This window comes from Miniopterus natalensis, chromosome 21 (assembly GCF_054644295.1).
Source record: "Miniopterus natalensis isolate mMinNat1 chromosome 21, mMinNat1.hap1, whole genome shotgun sequence".
Lineage (NCBI taxonomy): Eukaryota > Metazoa > Chordata > Mammalia > Chiroptera > Miniopteridae > Miniopterus > Miniopterus natalensis.
Window position 1 is genome coordinate 19,647,548 of NC_142101.1, and position 18,216 is coordinate 19,665,763.

General features: G+C 61.4%; 1 protein-coding gene across 1 annotated transcript in view; it reads left to right on the forward strand.

Moving 5' to 3' along the window:
- The window catches only part of NAV1 (neuron navigator 1), a 112,045-nt gene that overhangs the window by 27,020 nt on the left and 66,809 nt on the right, over positions 1–18,216 (forward strand). Inside the window, exons 2-4 of the mRNA XM_087828942.1 lie at positions 354–1,107; positions 5,292–5,395; positions 14,575–15,360. Coding sequence (XP_087685068.1) covers positions 386–1,107; positions 5,292–5,395; positions 14,575–15,360 — 1,612 coding nt within the window. The 5' untranslated portion in view covers positions 354–385. The remainder of the gene's footprint in view (positions 1–353; positions 1,108–5,291; positions 5,396–14,574; positions 15,361–18,216) is intronic.

Here is an 18,216-nt window from a genome sequence, read left to right on the forward strand (position 1 = left end):
GTGCCAGGTAACACGGCAGGTAGAAGGGATGTTTGGAGAAAAGCCTGGGCACAGGCTGCTGGTTGCCCAGGGACACCCTAGACCCAGGGAGCCAGGGAGGGGCTGAGAGGGAGGGGCTGTGAGCGGGAGCCTCTGTCCTGATCAGCGGACAGGAACGGGGTCGGGGGAGTGAGTGAACCTTGTTTGTCCAGCTCAGTACAAGTCACAAAGCATGTCCCCCTCTGTGGCCCTCCCAGCACCGTTCTGAGCCGATAAAGGGATTTGGGCGCCTCCCGCCCCCAAAGTCCTCTTTATGCACCGAGGGGCAGAAGCTGAGGACGGTGCCTCATGGTCTCTCTCTCCTCTCTCCCCAGGGCACTAGTCCGTACCTCCGGCCTTGCTGACCATGCATGGGATGGCCAACGTGAACTCGGCCAGCCGCCCGCACTACGCCTCCTCCATCCCTGTGCCCCGAGCTGCTTCCCAGACCCGCATCCACACCCCGGGCGCCTCTCCTCAGCTGCGGCCTCGCCAGGCTGGCCTGGCCCTGAGCCCGCAGCGAGCAGCCTCCCCGAGGCCCGGCCGGGCTGCCGGCCACCCCAGGGGCGCCTCTCCTAAGGCCTCCCGGGGGAGAGGCTCCCCGAAGCCCTCTGGGGCGGCGAGAGAGTCGGCAGAGGGTGCTGAGAGCGTCTCCGGCTCCCCGTGGAGCAGTCCCAGAGTGACCCCCAAAGCGGCCCCGTCCAACCAGGCTGGTCCCAGAAGAGCTGGGGAGACACAGGGCTCCCAAGGCCGGAAGAAGGTGGCCCGGGAAGGGATTCCAGTCCGCCAGACCCGGGGCAGGAGCCCAGCCCGAACGAGCCCTCGTGGAGAAACCCAAATACCAGGGACTCCTGAAGGTCAAAAGCCTCCTAACTGCCCTGGGAAAGATCAAAGAGACAGAAACTACAGAAGTTCTGGGGTCCCCAGGTCTTCAGAGCTCGAGGCCGGGGCGGCCTCAGGGGCTTCCTCTCCAGTCTGCAGCCCCGTGCAGAGCAGCCGCCCCTCGCCAGCCCCGGGGGCCATCAGCTTCTCCTCCGGCCATCAGCAGAGCCCTCCCATCACAGCTACGGTGGCACCTTTCCAGTACCGGTGAGCTGGGGCAGCGGGACCCGGGCAGGCCCAGACAAGGGGGGCCCTTGCTGGCCAGTGGCTGGTGGGGCCCAGGGGGCCCAGAGCGTGGAAGACGTCGGCAGGGCAGGCCTACAGAGCTGGGGTTTGAGAGCTGTGGTGGGATTGGAAACTTAAAAAGGGGACCGATCCAAGCCCTGGTCTTTGCCTATTCTGGGGACTCCAGAGCAAACCGAGGCAAGGTGCTCCTACAATGTCCATTTCTCCTCTGTGGGAAGTGAAACCGTGTATCATCGGGGTCTTTTGGAGGCTTAAGCAGCTGGTTAGGTAGGTAGGTAGGTAGGTAGGTCAGTCTGACCCAGCTCACCTGGGACCGGGTGGGTTAGATTAACTGCATTGACTCAGACACTGGCCCTTCAGGTCCCGGGGCGTGAGGCCCTACCTGTTGGGCCCCTAAGTGCCTGCGTCTGTCTGTCTGTCAGTCTCTCTCTCCACTTACGGTAACATTGCCTCATGTGCGTCTGTTTCTGGGCCCGGCATACCAAGGACGCCACGTAATGCTTCTCGAATTGTCCTAGAGGGGTGGCCGCCGGGCCACGGCTCGTAGCAACAGGGTCAGCAAGCTGTCTGTCCAGCTCTCCTCAGACGTGGCGAGTTGACACCGTAGAAAAACAGACGCTCCAGTCCGCTCTGCTTTTCCAATGAAAACAGCTCCGTGCTCAAGTGACCACATTAAGTCAACGGAACTTGAGTTACTAAGTATCGCTCAGTCTAGAAACACTCAAGTGCAAATTAGGCCCCTTTCTGGCCGCCTCGGTTCCTGGGGTTTTCCCTGTGCTCACGGGAGGGGGATCGCTCACATTTGGGTGTAGAAAATCTTCTATTAGGGGGCTTTGAGGGGGCACAGCGTCTAGGGGCCGGGGGTGGGGTCCGTGGGGAGCGTTAACTTTCTCACCAGAAGCCGAGAGTGTGAGGAGGTCTCTGGAAAGTCTCAATGCTCTCGTACCGGTCATTGGTACCTGGGGTCCCGTGACCCTCCGCACGTGTTCAGGCCTCCCTTAGCGTGTCCGGGTGTGGACACCACATTTGAGAGGGACAGCGACACACAAGAGCACCTGCGGAGGGAGACTGGCAGGTTGGCGAGGGGTCCTAGGAGTGACGTGCCACGAGAGCCATGGAAGGAACGGAGCTGTTTGCTTTGGAAGAGAAAGGCTCCGAGAGGGTCCCCGGGCCGTTTTCAGATACTCGAGGGGCTGTCACGTTGAGAGATGAATTAGGTTTATTTTGTGCGACGCGGTGCCAAGGAATGGAGTCGGTGTCCTGGTGCCCAGAAGCGAGTCGAGACAGACGGGGGGCTCAGTAGGAAGCGCTTTCCAGCCAGAGAGGTTTACAGATGAGCTGAGAGGCTGTGAGAATTCTGCCCGACTCCTCCTCGAGCAGGGACCTCTCACCTGCGGGCCCCCGTCTCCCAAAGCATCTCTCTGACCCCGCAGCCCACACGATGGGCTCCTTTTCGTTAGTGTGTTTTTTAAAAATATGTCTTTATTGATTTCAGAGAGAGGAAGGGGAGGGAGAGAGAGAGAAACATCAATGATGAGAGAGTCACTGACCGGCTGCCTCCTGCACGCCCCTGACTGGGGATCGAGCCCACAACCCGGGCCTGTGCCCTGACCGGGAATCAAACCACGATCTCCTGGATCCTAGGTCGATGCTGAGCCATGCCCGGCCGGGCTCAGTAGTGTTTTTAAAAAATATGCTTATATTGATTTTAGATTTTAGAGAGAGAGGAAGGGAGAGGGGGAGAGAGAAACATCGATTGGCTGCCTCCTGCTGGGGATCAACCCTGGGATGTGCCCTGACTGGAACTGAACCGGTGACCTCCTGGTGCACAGGATGACACTCAACCACTGAGCCACACAGGCTGGGTCATGGGTTCCTTTTCTAAGAAGCAGCTCACTTCTGTCCCCGGCGACCCTGCATGTCCGTAGAGTCTCAAGGAAGCGGAAATGCAGGGCAGACCCTCCCTCGAACGGTCGTTTTCCAGTTGGCAAGATGCCGCCCCGGCGACTCTCGGGTCCTCCTGACGCGCTTCGTCTCGAATTCAGCCCCCGAGAACAAGTGTCTGGGCATTAAATAGGCGTTAAATTGTTCGAGGTTCTCCATGCTCTCCCCTGCAAGTTCCCTGCCCTATTTAGAACCTGACGTCTTCCAAAGGGGTCAGAACTTTCTCCTCTGAACATTTCAATGCAACCTAAACATAGCCACGCGGCGGACGCTGCATGTTTGCGTTGCAGACAGAAGTGCCGGGGGGAGTGTCACATCATTCCACCCCTCGACCCTGCCCCTTCCAGGCCCTGGATTCCGGTTGCAGGTAGGGTCACGGTTTGAGCAAGGGAAGATTAGGACCAGGGACACCCCCAGGCACGGCAGGCAGGTGGGCAGGGGCCCAGCACACCCTGTGAGACCTGGAGCTGGTGCCATGGGCAGCTCTGCCAAGGGCCAGGCTGGGCCGTCCTGCAAGTTTCATAGCCAAGGACATGCCATCTGCTCCCTAGAAGCCGTAGACATTTGCTTTCGTGGAATCGGCTCCTCAGCTCCGACAGAGCTGCAGCCTGGTGGAGCTGACCCGCTTCCCCAGGGAGTGAGCCTGCCAGCCCCACTCCCTGGCCCCATCAAGGGTCCGGTGCAGGACAGCCCTTCCCAGGGGAGTTCATCGCCTGCCTCCCCTCTGACCCGGCCGCTGCCCCTTGGGATACCCCGCCCCTGGGACCCAAGGAGGCTACAGTGCCCCTCAGTCTACTCTCTTGGTCCTCGGGTCCCCTGCATGTGGCCCCTCCTCCCTTTGCAGCTGCCTTTTGTCCTGTCAGTGGTGTCAGGAGGGTAGGGTGGTTGGTTTTTTCCGTCTGGTTGAGCCTCGGCCAGCGTCCATGCAGGCCGGAAAGTGAGGGAGACGTGGGCGGGGGGTGCAGAGCCCACCGAGGCGGGGAGGTGCCAGCCGCCTTCCTCAGCATCCCTGGGGAAGAGGCCCGCCCCTCCCCCACCCTGGCATTCTAACAGTGGCAACAGTAACCATGGCAGCAAAGGACTCCTGTTTCTAATCCTGGATGTTGCCCACCTGCTCTGGGTCAAACCGCTACTCTGTACATAATGCTGTTATCCAGGGAAACACTTACACCTTCGTAGAGTTTCTTCTCCCTTCTAGAACATCCAGCGACTCCCTCACCAGCGGGCTCTTCCCTTACTTCAGACACCCAGGTCTGCGCTCACTGCTCCCCAGAACTCAACCCCAGACTCTCAGACTGATCTGGGCCATGGAGGGAGGTCGAAACTTCCACCCCACCCGAGACCCAGAGAGGGGAAGGGAGGGGTTTGCTCTGCGTTACGCAGCGAGTTCACGGCAGAGCTGAGCCCGAGGCCCGGCAGGCTAGGCGTTGAGAAGTAAGAACTGGAGAGAGGGCAATCTCACAGCAGTGGAGACGCGCAGGGTCCCCCAGCCTCGTCCCCACCCCAGGGCCAGCATCAGTTTCCCCTCCTGCCTGCACAGCCCTCCCCTCCCCCTCCTGCCCAGCTGCCAGAGGGCCCATTTAGCTGGAGACAGAGAGAGCCATGGGCGGGCCAGCTCCGGAGCCCAGGGTAATTGCCTGTAATGAGAGCTCCCTCAGCCTTTGTTCCTGGGAGGGGTCGGTGGAGCTCAGAGGTCTGTGTGCGCTGGGAGCTGGTGCCCAGAGACCCCACCCTGCCTGCTGCCACCACTGGCCCAGCACATGCATCCTCCTGGGAGTCGAGTGGCCCAAGCCCAGCCTACCCCTCCTCCTTCCCAACCTCCCTGCCTGGACCTGGGCCAGCCCAGGGAGTCTGATTGTCCTTGAGCTCCCATGATGAGCCAGTGACCTCAGCTCAGAGGGAGCTCTCCCCTGTGTGACCCATGCAGAGCCCGGGGCAGCGGCCAGGCCTGAGATCCTGTGCACTATGGGTGATGTAGGAACAGGGTGACTAGCCTCAGGCATCTGTGCCCTCAGAGGCTCACCCGTCTCCTCCACCCAACTTTTCCCAGAGACCTGCTGCCTCCCAGCATGCACACATGGGCATGTGCCCACCAAGGAGGCCCAGGCATACGGGTGCAGGTACCAAGCTCTATGGGGGGGTTCCTTGGTCCCATGGAGAGGCTTCGAGGCCTCAAGTAACCTCCACTTTCTGTCCAGCAGGTTGCAGACCGACCATGAACCCGGCCCCAGCTCCCAGGGCAGCTGGACCTCGGATGGCTGCTCCACCCCCCCTGGCGGGACTGAGGACGATGACTCCTGCATGGGTAAGTACTCGGAGGAAGGACTTCCTCCCGGGGTGGGGAGGCCCCTGGGCACCTGGACGGGCAGATCCATCTCTTCACTGAGGGGCATCAACCATGAATTACACTTGGTGCTTGACTCAGCCCACAGCTGGACCTTCCCATCCAGGAGCCCCTCAAGGTCAGGACAGGAGAGGGGCTGGTGGGGGCCATGTTTAGCCAACGCTCAGGTCGTGGGAGCTGCCGAGGCTGGGACAGTGAGGCACAAGCTGGGAGCGTGAGAGCCATCGATGCAGGTGCCGGGCGCCAGGCCTACAGCCCAGAGCCATGCTGCTACTTGCTTCCTCTCCCTGGACTACCTTCAACAGGCCGCTCCCGTGCCAGTCACCTTCGCTGTGGACTCCTGAGTCACAGCACATCATGGCACGTGGGTAGTGCTCTTGCCTGAGCCTCAGGAACCAGAATATGAGACTCCCCAAAACAGTGATTCTCTCCAAAGGCAGAGACACTGTCTGTTCCCAGGGCCCGTCTCTGGCCCATGGCTCAGCAGGTGTCTTGAATGAATGAATGGCGCGTCAATGAATGCACCGTAGGTTGGGTCCTAAATGGATGAGATTCTAAAATCTTAGCAGGGTTTGGGCGGGGGGGTTGGTTTTCCCGCAACATTAAATACCTAGAGGACAGCCGAGGCCCACACCAGAGCCACATGGGACTCCACCCTGCAGGGAGCAGCTCTGTCCTCTGGTTTCTCAGAGAAACCGACGCTTGTCCCGGGAATGGGACGAACTAGCTTTTGGCAAACCCGGAGTTGTCACAGCTTCAGCTCGGTGCCCTGCTCCAGTGGGAAGAGGGACCCAGCCTGACCCAGCTGTCACCGGACACTGCTGGCTGTTGTCCCCGACTTCACTGTCCTCTGCCGGGCAGGCGGGCAGGTGTCCCACTCGGCCTAGGAACTGGGTTCTTCCGAGCCGTCTCCAGGCCTGTAGACAGCGGTGACTTAGAGCCACCGCCACCCTGAAAACAGAACAGCCACACTCCCCGGCAGGCCTCGGGGAGGAGGGTGCTGGGGTGGAGCCTGGGTGTCGACACAGTGAACCCCCACCTCCCACAAGGGGCAGGCACGCAGGGGAGCGGGGGGCACTGCAGGGGACAGAAGGAAACCCAGCTCGCTGGCACTGGAAGCCGTCAGAATGAGAGTGTGGTAACCGGGAAACTATGTCTCTATTTTTACATCGGCAGCTTTGTTACTGTAACGGCTTCCTTATGTGCGCCACGTGGCTGCAGCCACTGGTCGCCACCGAACCGGCTTGCGTTCGAGATTGTCATCCGATGAGTGGGGGGGGGGGCTCTAGGAAACCCCCCCAGGCTTGTTTGCTGCAAGACCCCTCGACTGCTCAGTCTGAAAGTGTGTCACCCGTAGGGGAGAGGACCAGGAGCCTAGGAGGAACTTTACTCAGGGCTTGGCCGACTCATTCATTCATTCATTCATTCATTCATTCATTCAATCGGTCGTTCATTCGTTCGTTCAATCAACAAAGCACCAGGGAATGTAAAAGATGAATAAGGCTGTGGCCGGCACTGAGGGAGGTCAGTCTCGAGGTTCGTCCAGCGAACCTGCCCTGGAGAGTCCGTTGGCTCCCAGAAGGCCACCCAGTGACCACCCGTGTCGGAGCTGACCAGGCAGCACCGGGGGGCCTGGGCTCATCCCCCCACATTGTAGGAGAGCTGGGCGCCTCAGAGGTCCCACATTATAGATTGGAGCTGCCCACAGGACCCGGCACCGCTATCTCCAGGCTGTGGATCATGTGCTTTTTCTGGCTGCGGATCCTGTGATCTCCCTCTCAGTTTGTGGACTACAGGGGCCAGGTTTGCTTCCTTCTGTAGCTCAGACACCCTCCCTCCTGGTCCAGGAGCTCACCTGGGTCCCGTCCCCTTGCTCAGTGCCCCTGATCCGTGTTTGGGGAGATGGAGCCCCGAGCGAGTGCGGGGGGACGTCAGGGGTCATGGAGCTTGTCTGTCCTCGTGGTCTGTGTCTCGATCTGTGGCCGAGGAGGAGCAGCCAGCCTTTCTCTGCTCTGTCCTCAGTAAGGTCCCTGTGGCATCCAGGCATCTAGAGGGACGGAGTCCTGGAGGGACCTTTCTCAGCCTTGCTATGCTTTCCTACTCAGTCTGCCTGGAAACATCGTGCAAATGAGGCAGAATCACTGTATGGCCGGCAGGGAGGGAATTTCCCACGACGACCGGCCACCTGAAGCGGTCTTGGCGTTGGCCTTTGTGTGTCCAGGGGTGTCCCCAACCAACTGCTCCCTCCACCGCTACTCTGGGCAAGTGCACATGTGCACTGACCCTCCAAAGGGGGTGGCTGGGGTGCCTCCACCTGCCAACTCTCTGGGGGTGCAGGCCATGCAAAGCAATGCCCAGGCCCCCATCCAACCTGAGCTCGGGGAGCCCAGGGAAGCCAGGCTGGCGTGTCTGTGCCCATGTGTGAGGCAGGGGGACTGGGAGAGCCCGCCCAACGTTGACACAGATCCTTAATTACTTCCACTCTGTGACACGTAGGCTGCGACTTGCCTCATTGGAACATATTGCTGAGGGACAGGAGAACCTGGTCCCCACTGTGCCGCTCCCCGAGGCTGCTGAGTACAGAGCAGGGGTGTGGAGTCTGGCCTCACTCCAGGTTTGCTTCCCTCCTGCCTCCTTGCCCCACGTGGAGCAGATTCCATCTTTAAGCCACAATCAAGTGTTTTGTGTCTTGTGGATATGGGATCAGGGATAGTCTCCCTTCTGAGAAAACGAGCGACCCCGGGTGTCCTCGGCTGGGTGGGAGCGAGGTCTGGGGCTGTCCCCTGTGCAGAGGAGCTTGCCTTGGCTCCTGGTGGTCCTCAGCAGTGGCGCCAGCCCAGTGTTCTTCTGGGAGCTTCAGGCCAAATCCGAGTGGCCTGGGCTGCAAGTGACTTGGCATCAAAGGACACATGCCACCTGGTATGGCCTCATTTTCCAGGGGAGGCACAGGGAGGAACTGTGACCCGCTCGAGATGGCACGTCAGTTAGCAAGTGACCGCTGCCTTCCCAGGCCCCAGGCACTGCATGGCCAAGTGGCAATGACGACAGCCATGTACTGAACACCTTCTATGAGCAGGGCCTAGGGGAGGCGCCTCCCACCAGGTCCTTCTCAAGCACCTTGCACCGCCCTCTGCAGGTGGTCCGGTTAACCTGTGACAGAGGAGGAAACAGCTCAGAGAGGGTGCATAGAATAATCTGTCCGAGGACACACAGCTGGGGCTGCACCCGCCAGGATTTGAATCCAGGTGCAAATCCCCTGCCCTCCCACCTGCTGCTGGCACTCACCTGTCACCCTGCCAACTGCTCAGGTTTTCAGCTCGGTCCCCCCCAACCCCTGCCAAGTGACAGGGAGGATCCCTGAGCCACAGCCCTGCTGACGTCTCCTTCAACCCAGCAAGCCCAGGACATCACTGGCTGCTCCATACCCCCGAACCTGTGTCATTTCACGCTGAGTTCACACCGCTGCATGCCCTGCCCTCTGGGGACTTCAGGCTAAGCTGCTGGTTCAGCCATCCGTGGAGAGGGTCATGCAGACAATTGACTAGAAAACGCAGACAGACCTCCTTCCCGGAAGATTAAGCACCCCCGGTCCTAATACTCGCTCGCAAACCACCTTCCCGTGTGCGGCCCCCGGGCTGGGGAGTCCAGGCTTCAGGGGGAGCTGGAGTTGATTCAGGGGTCAGGGCAGGGGAGGGTCAGGAGTCCAGAGAGGGAGGGCAGAGAAACGCTGGGCAGGGTTACCTCTTCTCTCCAGACCCTCCCACCAATGGGCGAGCCTTGTGGTGAGAAGCACTGGGGTCAGACAGATGAGAGGACTTCCCAGGAGGAGCTCGGCTCAGCCCACCGCCGGGGAGGGACAGCGAGCGGCCCCTGCACTACCCAGATGGGCCCAGTCTGGGGACATCCTTCCTGCCCGAGCACCTGGGTTCCATGGGGGTGAGGTGGGGCAGGAAGCACGGCGGGGGGTCAGCTCCTGGTGATGAAATCGGGCTGTGGGAAAGGGAAGTCCTCCCCCCCCCACCCCCGGCGCTGAGACTCCCACCCAGCGCACCGGGGAAGGCCCTCAACATTCACACAGCCGTTTTTAGATGCCGGATAATTGCCAGTGATTATTCTATTAGAATTATGAACCCACGGCATTCCTCTGTCAAGTTCAACGCCTCGTTTCAAAACCCAACAAAAACTCACAAAGCGCGGAGGCGCCGAGGGAGAAGGTGAGGACAGCCGCGAGCCGGGCTGTTTCTCCGGGGCGGTAGGAAGGCCAGGTGTCTGTCCCCACCTGTTTGGGTTCAGGTTCAAGTGTGGACAGGTGCTCCTGACTCTTGTAACGGTCTGTAGGTTTTTGGCACCCAGTAGCTCTCTCTCTCTCTCAGAGCCGGGCGACATCACGTGTCCCCAACACAAAACTTGTATTTGACGGTTGGCTTTGTGGACCCTCTGACTCCAGTCTGGACTCAGGGGAAGCCCTGCTCGGTGGTGGCCGTGATGTCATCGCGGAAATGTCTCGGTAACCAGAGCCCTGGCCGAGCGAAGGTAGTGACTCGTCCGGGAGGAAGCGAGTGGGCCAATCTGGGAGGGCTTCCTGGATGAGGCCCCAGAGGTGTGAGCAAGCCGCTGCCTCCGTGTTGGACCACTGGGTCCACTGGCCTCTTCTCTTCTCCAGGCCGCAGCGGAAGGTGGGGCTCAACTTCCAGCTGGGGGCGGCAGCCTGGGGACCCCTTGCCCACTCTTGCCCCTGTCTCTCGGCCGTGTCGCAGGGCTCCCCGCGCACCTCCAAGCAGAGCACAGGTGTGCGGGAGGAGAGGGTCGTTTTCCTGAAGACCTGCAGCTTCCCTCCAAGGGACAAAAAGAGGTCCTGCTGGCCGCCTGCAGCCCAGGGCAGCAGGGAAGGGGGAGAAGGCGTCGCTGGGACAGGGTCCCAGAGCCCGGCTCCCCTTCCAGCACGCCAGCTGCACCATCTCTCCGGCGGGTTTCCGAGAGGTCACCGCTGTTTACGTCCCCCACACATCTGCTCTGAGTCACGCACTCATTCATTCCATCCGTCGTCATTCACCACAGATTCCCGAGGGCCCGCTGTGTGCGAAGAGCTGTGATGGGTTTTGAGAGAAAGCCCGTGACCAGAGGACCTACCAAAGATGGAAAGAGAATCGCGCGAATAAAGAGAGTTGGCCGCCGAGGTTAGGAAGTTACCCGGGTGGCTGTGCAGCCGCAGGGTCGGTCGGCATTCGTGCCGCCCCTCAGCCCCGCCCCCCAGGACCAATAAGTAGAGACGAAGGTTGAATCTCTGTGGCTCTTCATTCGGATGGTCGTCGATCTGAGAAGACGAGGGGTTAAGCACCCTAAAGAGGCCGTCTTCCGTCGTGTCTCAAGCCGACCGTTTATAAGGAGAAAAGTGTAGGTAAAGGGTTCGGAGTTCAGGAGAAAATAGGTAAAGGGTGGAGTTCAGGGGGAAAAGGTTAATCAGATAAGAGCTGCCGTCCACGATTTTCGGAGCATCCCTTCGTCCGCTGACCAGTGATTCTTTATCTGTGTCCTGAGTGGCGGACAGTCTCTCCCTGGGGCACAATACCGTCTTGGTCAGATTGCTTGCGGGTCTCCTAAAGCCAGGACAGGTCCAGACATACCTTCCAGTTCCTGGGACAGTAGCCTTGTACATGCATCAGTTACCAAGCCCGTTAACTATGTATCTAAAGCTAAAACATTTGTAACTTCTTGAGCTCCCCACCAGCTGCAGTGAGCTGCAGGAGTGTCAGGGAAGGTGTCCCGGACGACCGGGGCACAGAGGCTCTAATCCTTCCTCGAACATCAGCTCCTCCGAAAGTCTTCCCAATCTTGGGTGACGGCAACTCCAACCTTCGCGTTGTCCGGGCCAGAATCCTTGGGATAGTCTCAGTTCTTTCCTGTTCACCCACCTCTGCTCCGACGGCTTCAAAAGATAGCCAGAGTCTGACGGCTCTTACCATCACCAGAGTCACCACCCAGCGCCAAGTCACCTAGAATCACCTGCCCACTGCCCCCTCCCTCAGATTCCGCCTTCTCCCAAGGTCACCTTTCAAGGTCAACCTTTCAAGGTCAACGGGATGCGGGCAGCCCTGCCCTCCTTCCTGCCTTCTTGTCTCTTCCTCTCTCCCTGCCCACAGCGATCCTAACCCAATCCAGTGGGCAGAGCCCCAGACTCCCCGCGGACGACCTGGGCCACATCCGCCCAGCGGTGGACGGCAGGGTGGGAACGCTGGGCGTCACAGCATGCCTTTCCGTGGCTCTAGGCCTCTATCTTCATACCTCAGATTGCTTTAAGTCATTGGCCAACAGATGTGGTCAAATCACTCATCCGCATCTGCATCACAGAAATAAGCGGCGGAGAGGAGTGGGGTGATGAGCCGGTTTGGCGCAGTCAAGGATTGGGGACTTGAATGATTCTAAAGCAGCCTCTTTCCCGCCTCCCCTTTGGAAACTGAGCAGGACCTAGCCCCTTTCTGTAGGTCTCCAACATCACCAGGGTCCCCTCCCTGCCCCTCATCACAGCTCCTCTCTGCAGTGGACCCTTCTGGGTCGTCTGTCCTGTGGGTGGAAGGGGCTCTGGGCTGGGTCTGGGGGTGGTGTGACAGGGGAGGACCCTGTCTTTTTAGGAATCACTCGAGGAAACATTCTGCACAGATAGGCTTGATCGACCGGTGCTGGGAATGGCTGTTGCCACGGCAGCAGGGCCTCCCACTGCAGCAGGGGATGGTGGGAAACTCAGGGGATGTGGAAGGAATGGGAAAAGAGCCACCGAGGGAGAGAGAGGGCACATTATGGAGCATCCGAAAGTTCCAGGATGCCAAGGTGACTGTTTTAAGGGGCCACCACGTGGCTGTCGTAAGACCCTTTAAAGAGTGACCAGGGGAAGGTGACCTGTGGACAGAGGAAAGTTTGGGGCTTTAGGGGACCCCCCAGTGAATTCGCTCATGAGAATGGCATGAAAGGTGTCTTGTCTTGTAAACTGACAGGTGGTGTTTTGAGCAGAAGGGCATGTGGAGTTCAGAGGGTGTGATGGGGGCTTTTGCCTCATGTCCTGAAGAGGCAGGATTTCAGGGCCTGCTCATTGAAGGAAGGGAAAGGACTTGGGGTTTGGGGCATATGACACCCTGGAGAGGGGACACAGAGGAACAGGAGGAATGAAGAGAAGAGGTGGGGGCATCAGAGGACCCCAAGGAGAGGAATCAGGCCCCCAGGCAGTGGGCATCTGGGGGCGAGGCAGTGCATGTGGACAGAGCACGTGGAACGGTATTTCACACAGTCCCAGGGATTAACCCAACAGGAGCAAAGCTACAGCCGGGGTACCAGAGGCGAGCCACCGAATTAACCCCAGGGAGAGAGAGTGCCAGGTCCTGTCTACAGCGGGACACGCGGGTAAACCGAGGACAACCCGTTCATTTCCCCTTGTTGACAAAGGGAAGGTGAATTTATATGCAGGAAAAGACCGCGATGAGCGAGAAACACCGTAGCTGGTAGATCAGAGAGCACGTGTCCCCAGACTTCAAACCGCCCCTCTTAGGGAGAGGTCAGCGTCCTGTGATCGAACTGTGTGTGTCTTGTGCAAATTAGAGAATGACCTCCGAGTGAGGCTGAGGACTTTGGAAGTGACTGAGACCTCACTGAAAGTGGGAGGACCTGGTCACCCAGAGATCTGGCACCGATGATGGGGCTTGAGCCCTTCCTTGAGCTGGGTGGGATCCTGTGTTTCGGCACAAGCGTGAGGACCTTGTGTGCCGAGAGGAAACTCCCTGTGCCCCGGCTTTAGGATCGGGACCTGCCCCTTCTGGAGCAAGCTTTGCCTTCAGAGATGTCCCCGGCAGGTTCTCCAGCAACTTGGGAGGCCCTGGGAAGATGGGCGGCGCCCCCTTACTGAGGGACAGCCCCAGGCGACTGCTGCTGCTCCGTCTGCCTCTATCCCCTCCACCCCAGCTCTCTTCCCTGGGCCCAGGTGGAAGGCAGGGAGAAGGGCTGGTGTCCGAAGCCCCGCTTTAGCTCTGACAGGCAAGGGCCCCCCAGCTTCGCTGGGCTGGACTCATCACAGCTCTCAAGTCCTTTTACCCGTGCAGCTGGTATTACAACCACTGCAAGAGAAGCCGGAGCCAGAGGGTGCAGTGACTTTGACAAGGTCACATGGCGGTTAGAATGGGCACCCAATCTCCTGATACCAAGAACTAGTCTTTTCCTTCAATGCCCTGACCTCCCCCACCCCCACCCCAGTTAACCCTGGGCCCAGTCTTTCCAAACCTCAGTCCTCAGGGGAGCAGCCTGGTGCCTCAGAGACTGAACAAGGTGGGACTGGGAGTCTCCTGGGGGGAACCAGAAGAGGGGGGGTCAGGGAACCAGCGACCTGGATATTACTTCCCACCCCCTCCCAGGAGAACACTGGCTCCTGTCCCGAGCTGTCCGGTCTGAGTCCCTTTTACCTGCACCCCCACATCTCAGCAGACCCTTGACGCCCCCCCTATGGGGGGCACAGCGGGGTGCCCCTCGGAGAATCTCCTTCTCTGAGTCCAAAGCGAGGAGAAAAACTGGCGCATCCGTTATCTCTGCCCCCCCCCCCCCAACTCGGGTACCCCTACTCACCCGCCCCTGCGTCTCTGCCGCAAATACCACCCGCTCTGAGCCAGAAATAGACGCACGGCCCTCCCCCTGCCTGGCGCGCCCTCCTCCCTCCGGGCTGCGCCCGCCTCCCCGCCCTCCGCCCTCGCTCCGAGCCGCAGCCGCAGCCCCCGCTCCGGGCGCGCGGGCGGCGGGCGGCGGGGAGAGGCCGGGGCGCAGCGCCGCGCGCCCCAGGACCCCAGGGGGCAGGCGGGGCCGGGCTTCGGGGCTTCCGCTCTTCCTCGGATTGATTTTTACATTTTAATTTGTATTTCCCCGCCCGCCCCTTTTCCTCCACCCCGCCCCTTTGCTCCCCGGCTTCCTCGCTCTTTCCTTTCCGCGGCTTCCTTCCTTGCCTGTCTCCTGCGCCCTCGCTCGGCTCGCCTCCCTCCCTCCCTCCGCCCTCCGCCCTCCCCCTTCCTCTCCCTTCTTCCTCGGTTTCTTCCGTCCTTTCTCTCCCCTCCCCTCCCCTCCCCCCCTCCCCCGCCGCCTCCTCCCTGCGCTCCCCCGCCCCGTGCCTGCAGACGCGCGCATCGTCCATGCGCTCCTCGCGGGCAGAATGCTGGGCGGCAGCGTCAAGAGCGCGCAGCCCGAGGTGGAGCTGAGCGGCGGCGGCGACGAGGGCGCGGACGAGCCCCGGGGCGCGGGGCGGAAAGCGGCGGTGGACGGCAGAGGCATGCTGCCCAAGCGCGCCAAGGCGCCCGGCGGCGGCGGCGGCATGGCCAAGGCCAGCGCGGCGGAGCTGAAGGTCTTCAAGTCCGGCAGCGTGGATGGCCGAGTCCCCGGAGGGCCACCCGCCTCCAACCTGCGCAAGCAGAAGTCACTCACCAACCTGTCCTTCCTCACGGACTCCGAGAAAAAGCTGCAGCTCTACGAGCCCGAGTGGAGCGACGATATGGCCAAGGCGCCTAAGGGCTTGGGCAAGGCGGGGTCCAAAGGCCGGGAGGCCCCTCTGATGTCCAAGACGCTGTCCAAGTCGGAGCACTCGCTCTTCCAGGCCAAGGGAGGCTCAGCCGGCAGCGCCAAGACCCCCCTGGCTCCCCTGGCGCCCAGCCTGGGAAAGCCCAGCCGGATCCCGCGCGGCCCCTACGCCGAGGTCAAACCGCTCAGCAAGGCTCCGGAGGCTGCCGTCAGCGACGATGGCAAATCAGACGACGAGCTGCTCTCCAGCAAGGCCAAGGCGCAAAAGAGCTCCGGGCCTGTGCCCTCCGCCAAGGGCCAGGAGGAGCGCGCCTTCCTCAAAGTGGACCCCGAGCTCGTGGTGACGGTGCTGGGAGACCTAGAGCAGCTGCTCTTCAGCCAGATGCTGGGTGAGTCCTGACCTGCCCCCCTACCCCTCTGCTTTCTCCTAGCCAGCTGCACGGGAGGGCGTGGGGAAAGCACCCCCTGCCTCCCCGGGGGGCTCTCCAGATCTCAGGTTGGTGATGAGGAGGCATTGCGTCCAGATGTGCAGGGCTGGCCCACTTCCAGATGCCAAGGCTAAGGTGCGGCTCCTTCTTGAAAATGTCACCACAGGAGGAAGCCCTGCTCTGGCCTGCCTGAGGTGGGGCTGGACAAGGGGGGGGGGGCTGTAGATTCCCAGAAATAGAGCACCTTGGCCTCCTCAAATCATAAACCCCGGAGTCCTAATAGGGCAAAACCTGGGGCTGGCGGGGACCTCTGGTGCTGTGGGCTGCGCTCCGCTCTGCGCCGTCAGCGCATCCAGCAGGGCCAGCGGCGCCTGGGGAGCGCGGGGTCCAGCGGACACGTGTGTGCGGGAAGCAGATGTGAGGCTGTTCCGCCCCAGCAGAGCTGAGGCCCCACTTCCTCTGTGGATCCCCGGTGGGAGCACGAGTCGGATATCCCGGGTGTGGGGGGTTCTGGCAAAGGGACTCGAGGCTGGGGCCCCGGCAGGGGTGGGGGGTGGGGGAGGCCGGCAGCCAGCTGTGCGCATCTGGATGCGCATCCTATCCCTCCGCCCGGCTCTGGCCCAAACCCCGACGCCCGGGTTTGTAGGGAATGTGTTAGGGTCTGTGCTTTCGCGCCCAGCCTCCCGGGTGACCGTGAAGCCTGCGACCTTTGGCTAATGGCAGGCGCGCCGGGGGGAAGGGAGGAACAAAGCTCGCTCGCTGGGGCGGAGGGAGCTGAGAGAGCGACCCCATTGTTCTTCCAGCCCCGGGTCTGTGCAGAACCTGAGCGGCCCCGGGACTGCGCTGGGTGGCCCGGGGGTCCCCTGCCCACAGATGGGACCGTGCAGGACGCGGGGCTGCGGTGCCTCGGGAGCCCGCACGGCCGCGCTGGGGCCGGGCCTGGAGCCCAGTGGGCCGCTTTGGCTCCGAGGACTTGTTGCGGTGGCTGGGATGTGGGTCCTGGGCGCCGGGGACGAGCTTCCCGGGTACCAGGCTGGTGCCCGCCCCGAGGGGGCTGGGAAGGGGCGTGTCCGCGCGCGTGCAGGGGCGGGACCGCGAGTGACAGGCTGGCCGAGGAGGGGCCGGTGGGGATGGACCGAGGAGGTGGCGCCCTGGAAAACGCTGCGCTGCAGGCCGCTTGGCCCTGCCGCAGTCTCCCCAGGACCCCCAGGCCCCGGCCCGTGCGCCAGGATGAGCCCCTGGCCTGGCACAGGGATTCGGAGCCTCGCTGAGGAGGCCGCCTGTGGGCTCTGCAGGGACAAGTCGGGGTGGGGTTGTGGGTGCAACATGGGCCGGTGACCTCACCAGCCTGCGTCCTGTGCCTAGAGCTGCTAGTGCGGTGAGACAGACAATGAAAGAAAAGAGAGAGTTCTAGGCACGAAGGACCGCCGCGGAGGAAAGGACCTGGGGGCCATGTGATGGAGAGGGACTGGGGTGGAGAGGCCTGGGGAGGCCTCTGTCAGGAGGTGATAATTGAATTGCAGAGAGGCCTGGACAGGCGGGTGGACTGGGAGGGGCGGGGGGCAGAGGAGAGGCTGGCACAACCGTCTGCCTGGGGGTGCCCAGTGGAGTGTCAGAGAGACTCCCAATAGCAGAGGGCACAGCTCCGTGTTCAAGGTCACGGCTTCGCCTGTTGGGGATGACTTAGCTAATCTGGGCTGTCCCCAGACCTGGAAGCCCCAGCTGCCCCAGGACCTGGCTGCCTGGATGGAGCCTTCCTAGTGGCTTCTCAAGAGGCAGTAACCAAAGACACCCTGACCAATGGTCCCCGAGCTGGCTGGGGAGGGGCTGAGCTGTGGTCCCCACTCCTGCCGGGCCAGCACACTGACAGGAGAGGGTCCCAGCAGCCTGGGAGGTGAGGAGAGAGCACCTCCTCCCACCCCCGGTGGAGAAGGCAGTGTCCAGGGCCTTGGGACCCTCTGGGTTCCCCGTGGAAGGCAGATGCTCCCTGTGTCTCCTGGTTCCTCGGTTACAGTTCTCTCTGGGAGACCAGACTGGGGGGGGGGGTCAGCAAGGCCCCAGCCCTGCCCTGATGGCCCCACAGAGGGGTGAACTCGGGTGGGGGAGAGGGCCAGGCAGTCTGGCACACATGCTGGCCCATCTCTGGGGGGTGGATACGGAGGGTAGACGGATGGAAGAAGGGCTGGTAGAGCGGCTCAGTCTCTTGGAGCCCACAGAGGTGCTCTAGGTTGTCAGGCCGGGCCCTCCGTGGGGAGCAGGGTGGCCTCTGGGGACAGGAATGGCTGCCTCAAGGTCTCAGGATGGTGACTGAAGACACAGGACGTTTGTTCCCCCACAGCAAGGCTCAGAATCCAGTTACACTCACTCCCTGGTATCATCCCAGACCCAAGAAGCTGCCAAGACCCAGTTTCTGAGAGGCGGGGGGAGGCAGCCCCAAGTCAGAGCCTTTCTGGAATAAAAAGAAAAGAGCTGAAACCTGATAGTCCTTCTCAGGATCAGCTGGGGCCCAGATGGTCCAGGCGGCGCCCTGCCCCTTCCCTGGCCGCGGAGCTGCCAGAAAACTAGGGTCCCGCTGGAGAGCCCTAGAGACTTGGAGACCGAGGGGTGATGGCCCAGGGACGTGGGACAGTTCCAGGAACCAAATGCCTTTGGACCCCAGCGGCCGACAGTGGACATGGGGCAGTTTGGCTCCCAGAGGAAAGACCACCCCCCACCTCCCCGGACTGGGTCTGGGGCAGAGTGGGAGCGGCAACCTCGAGTTCCCTGTCTGAAAGTCCTGAGCTTTGTGACCTCCTCTGGGACTCAGTTTCCCCATTT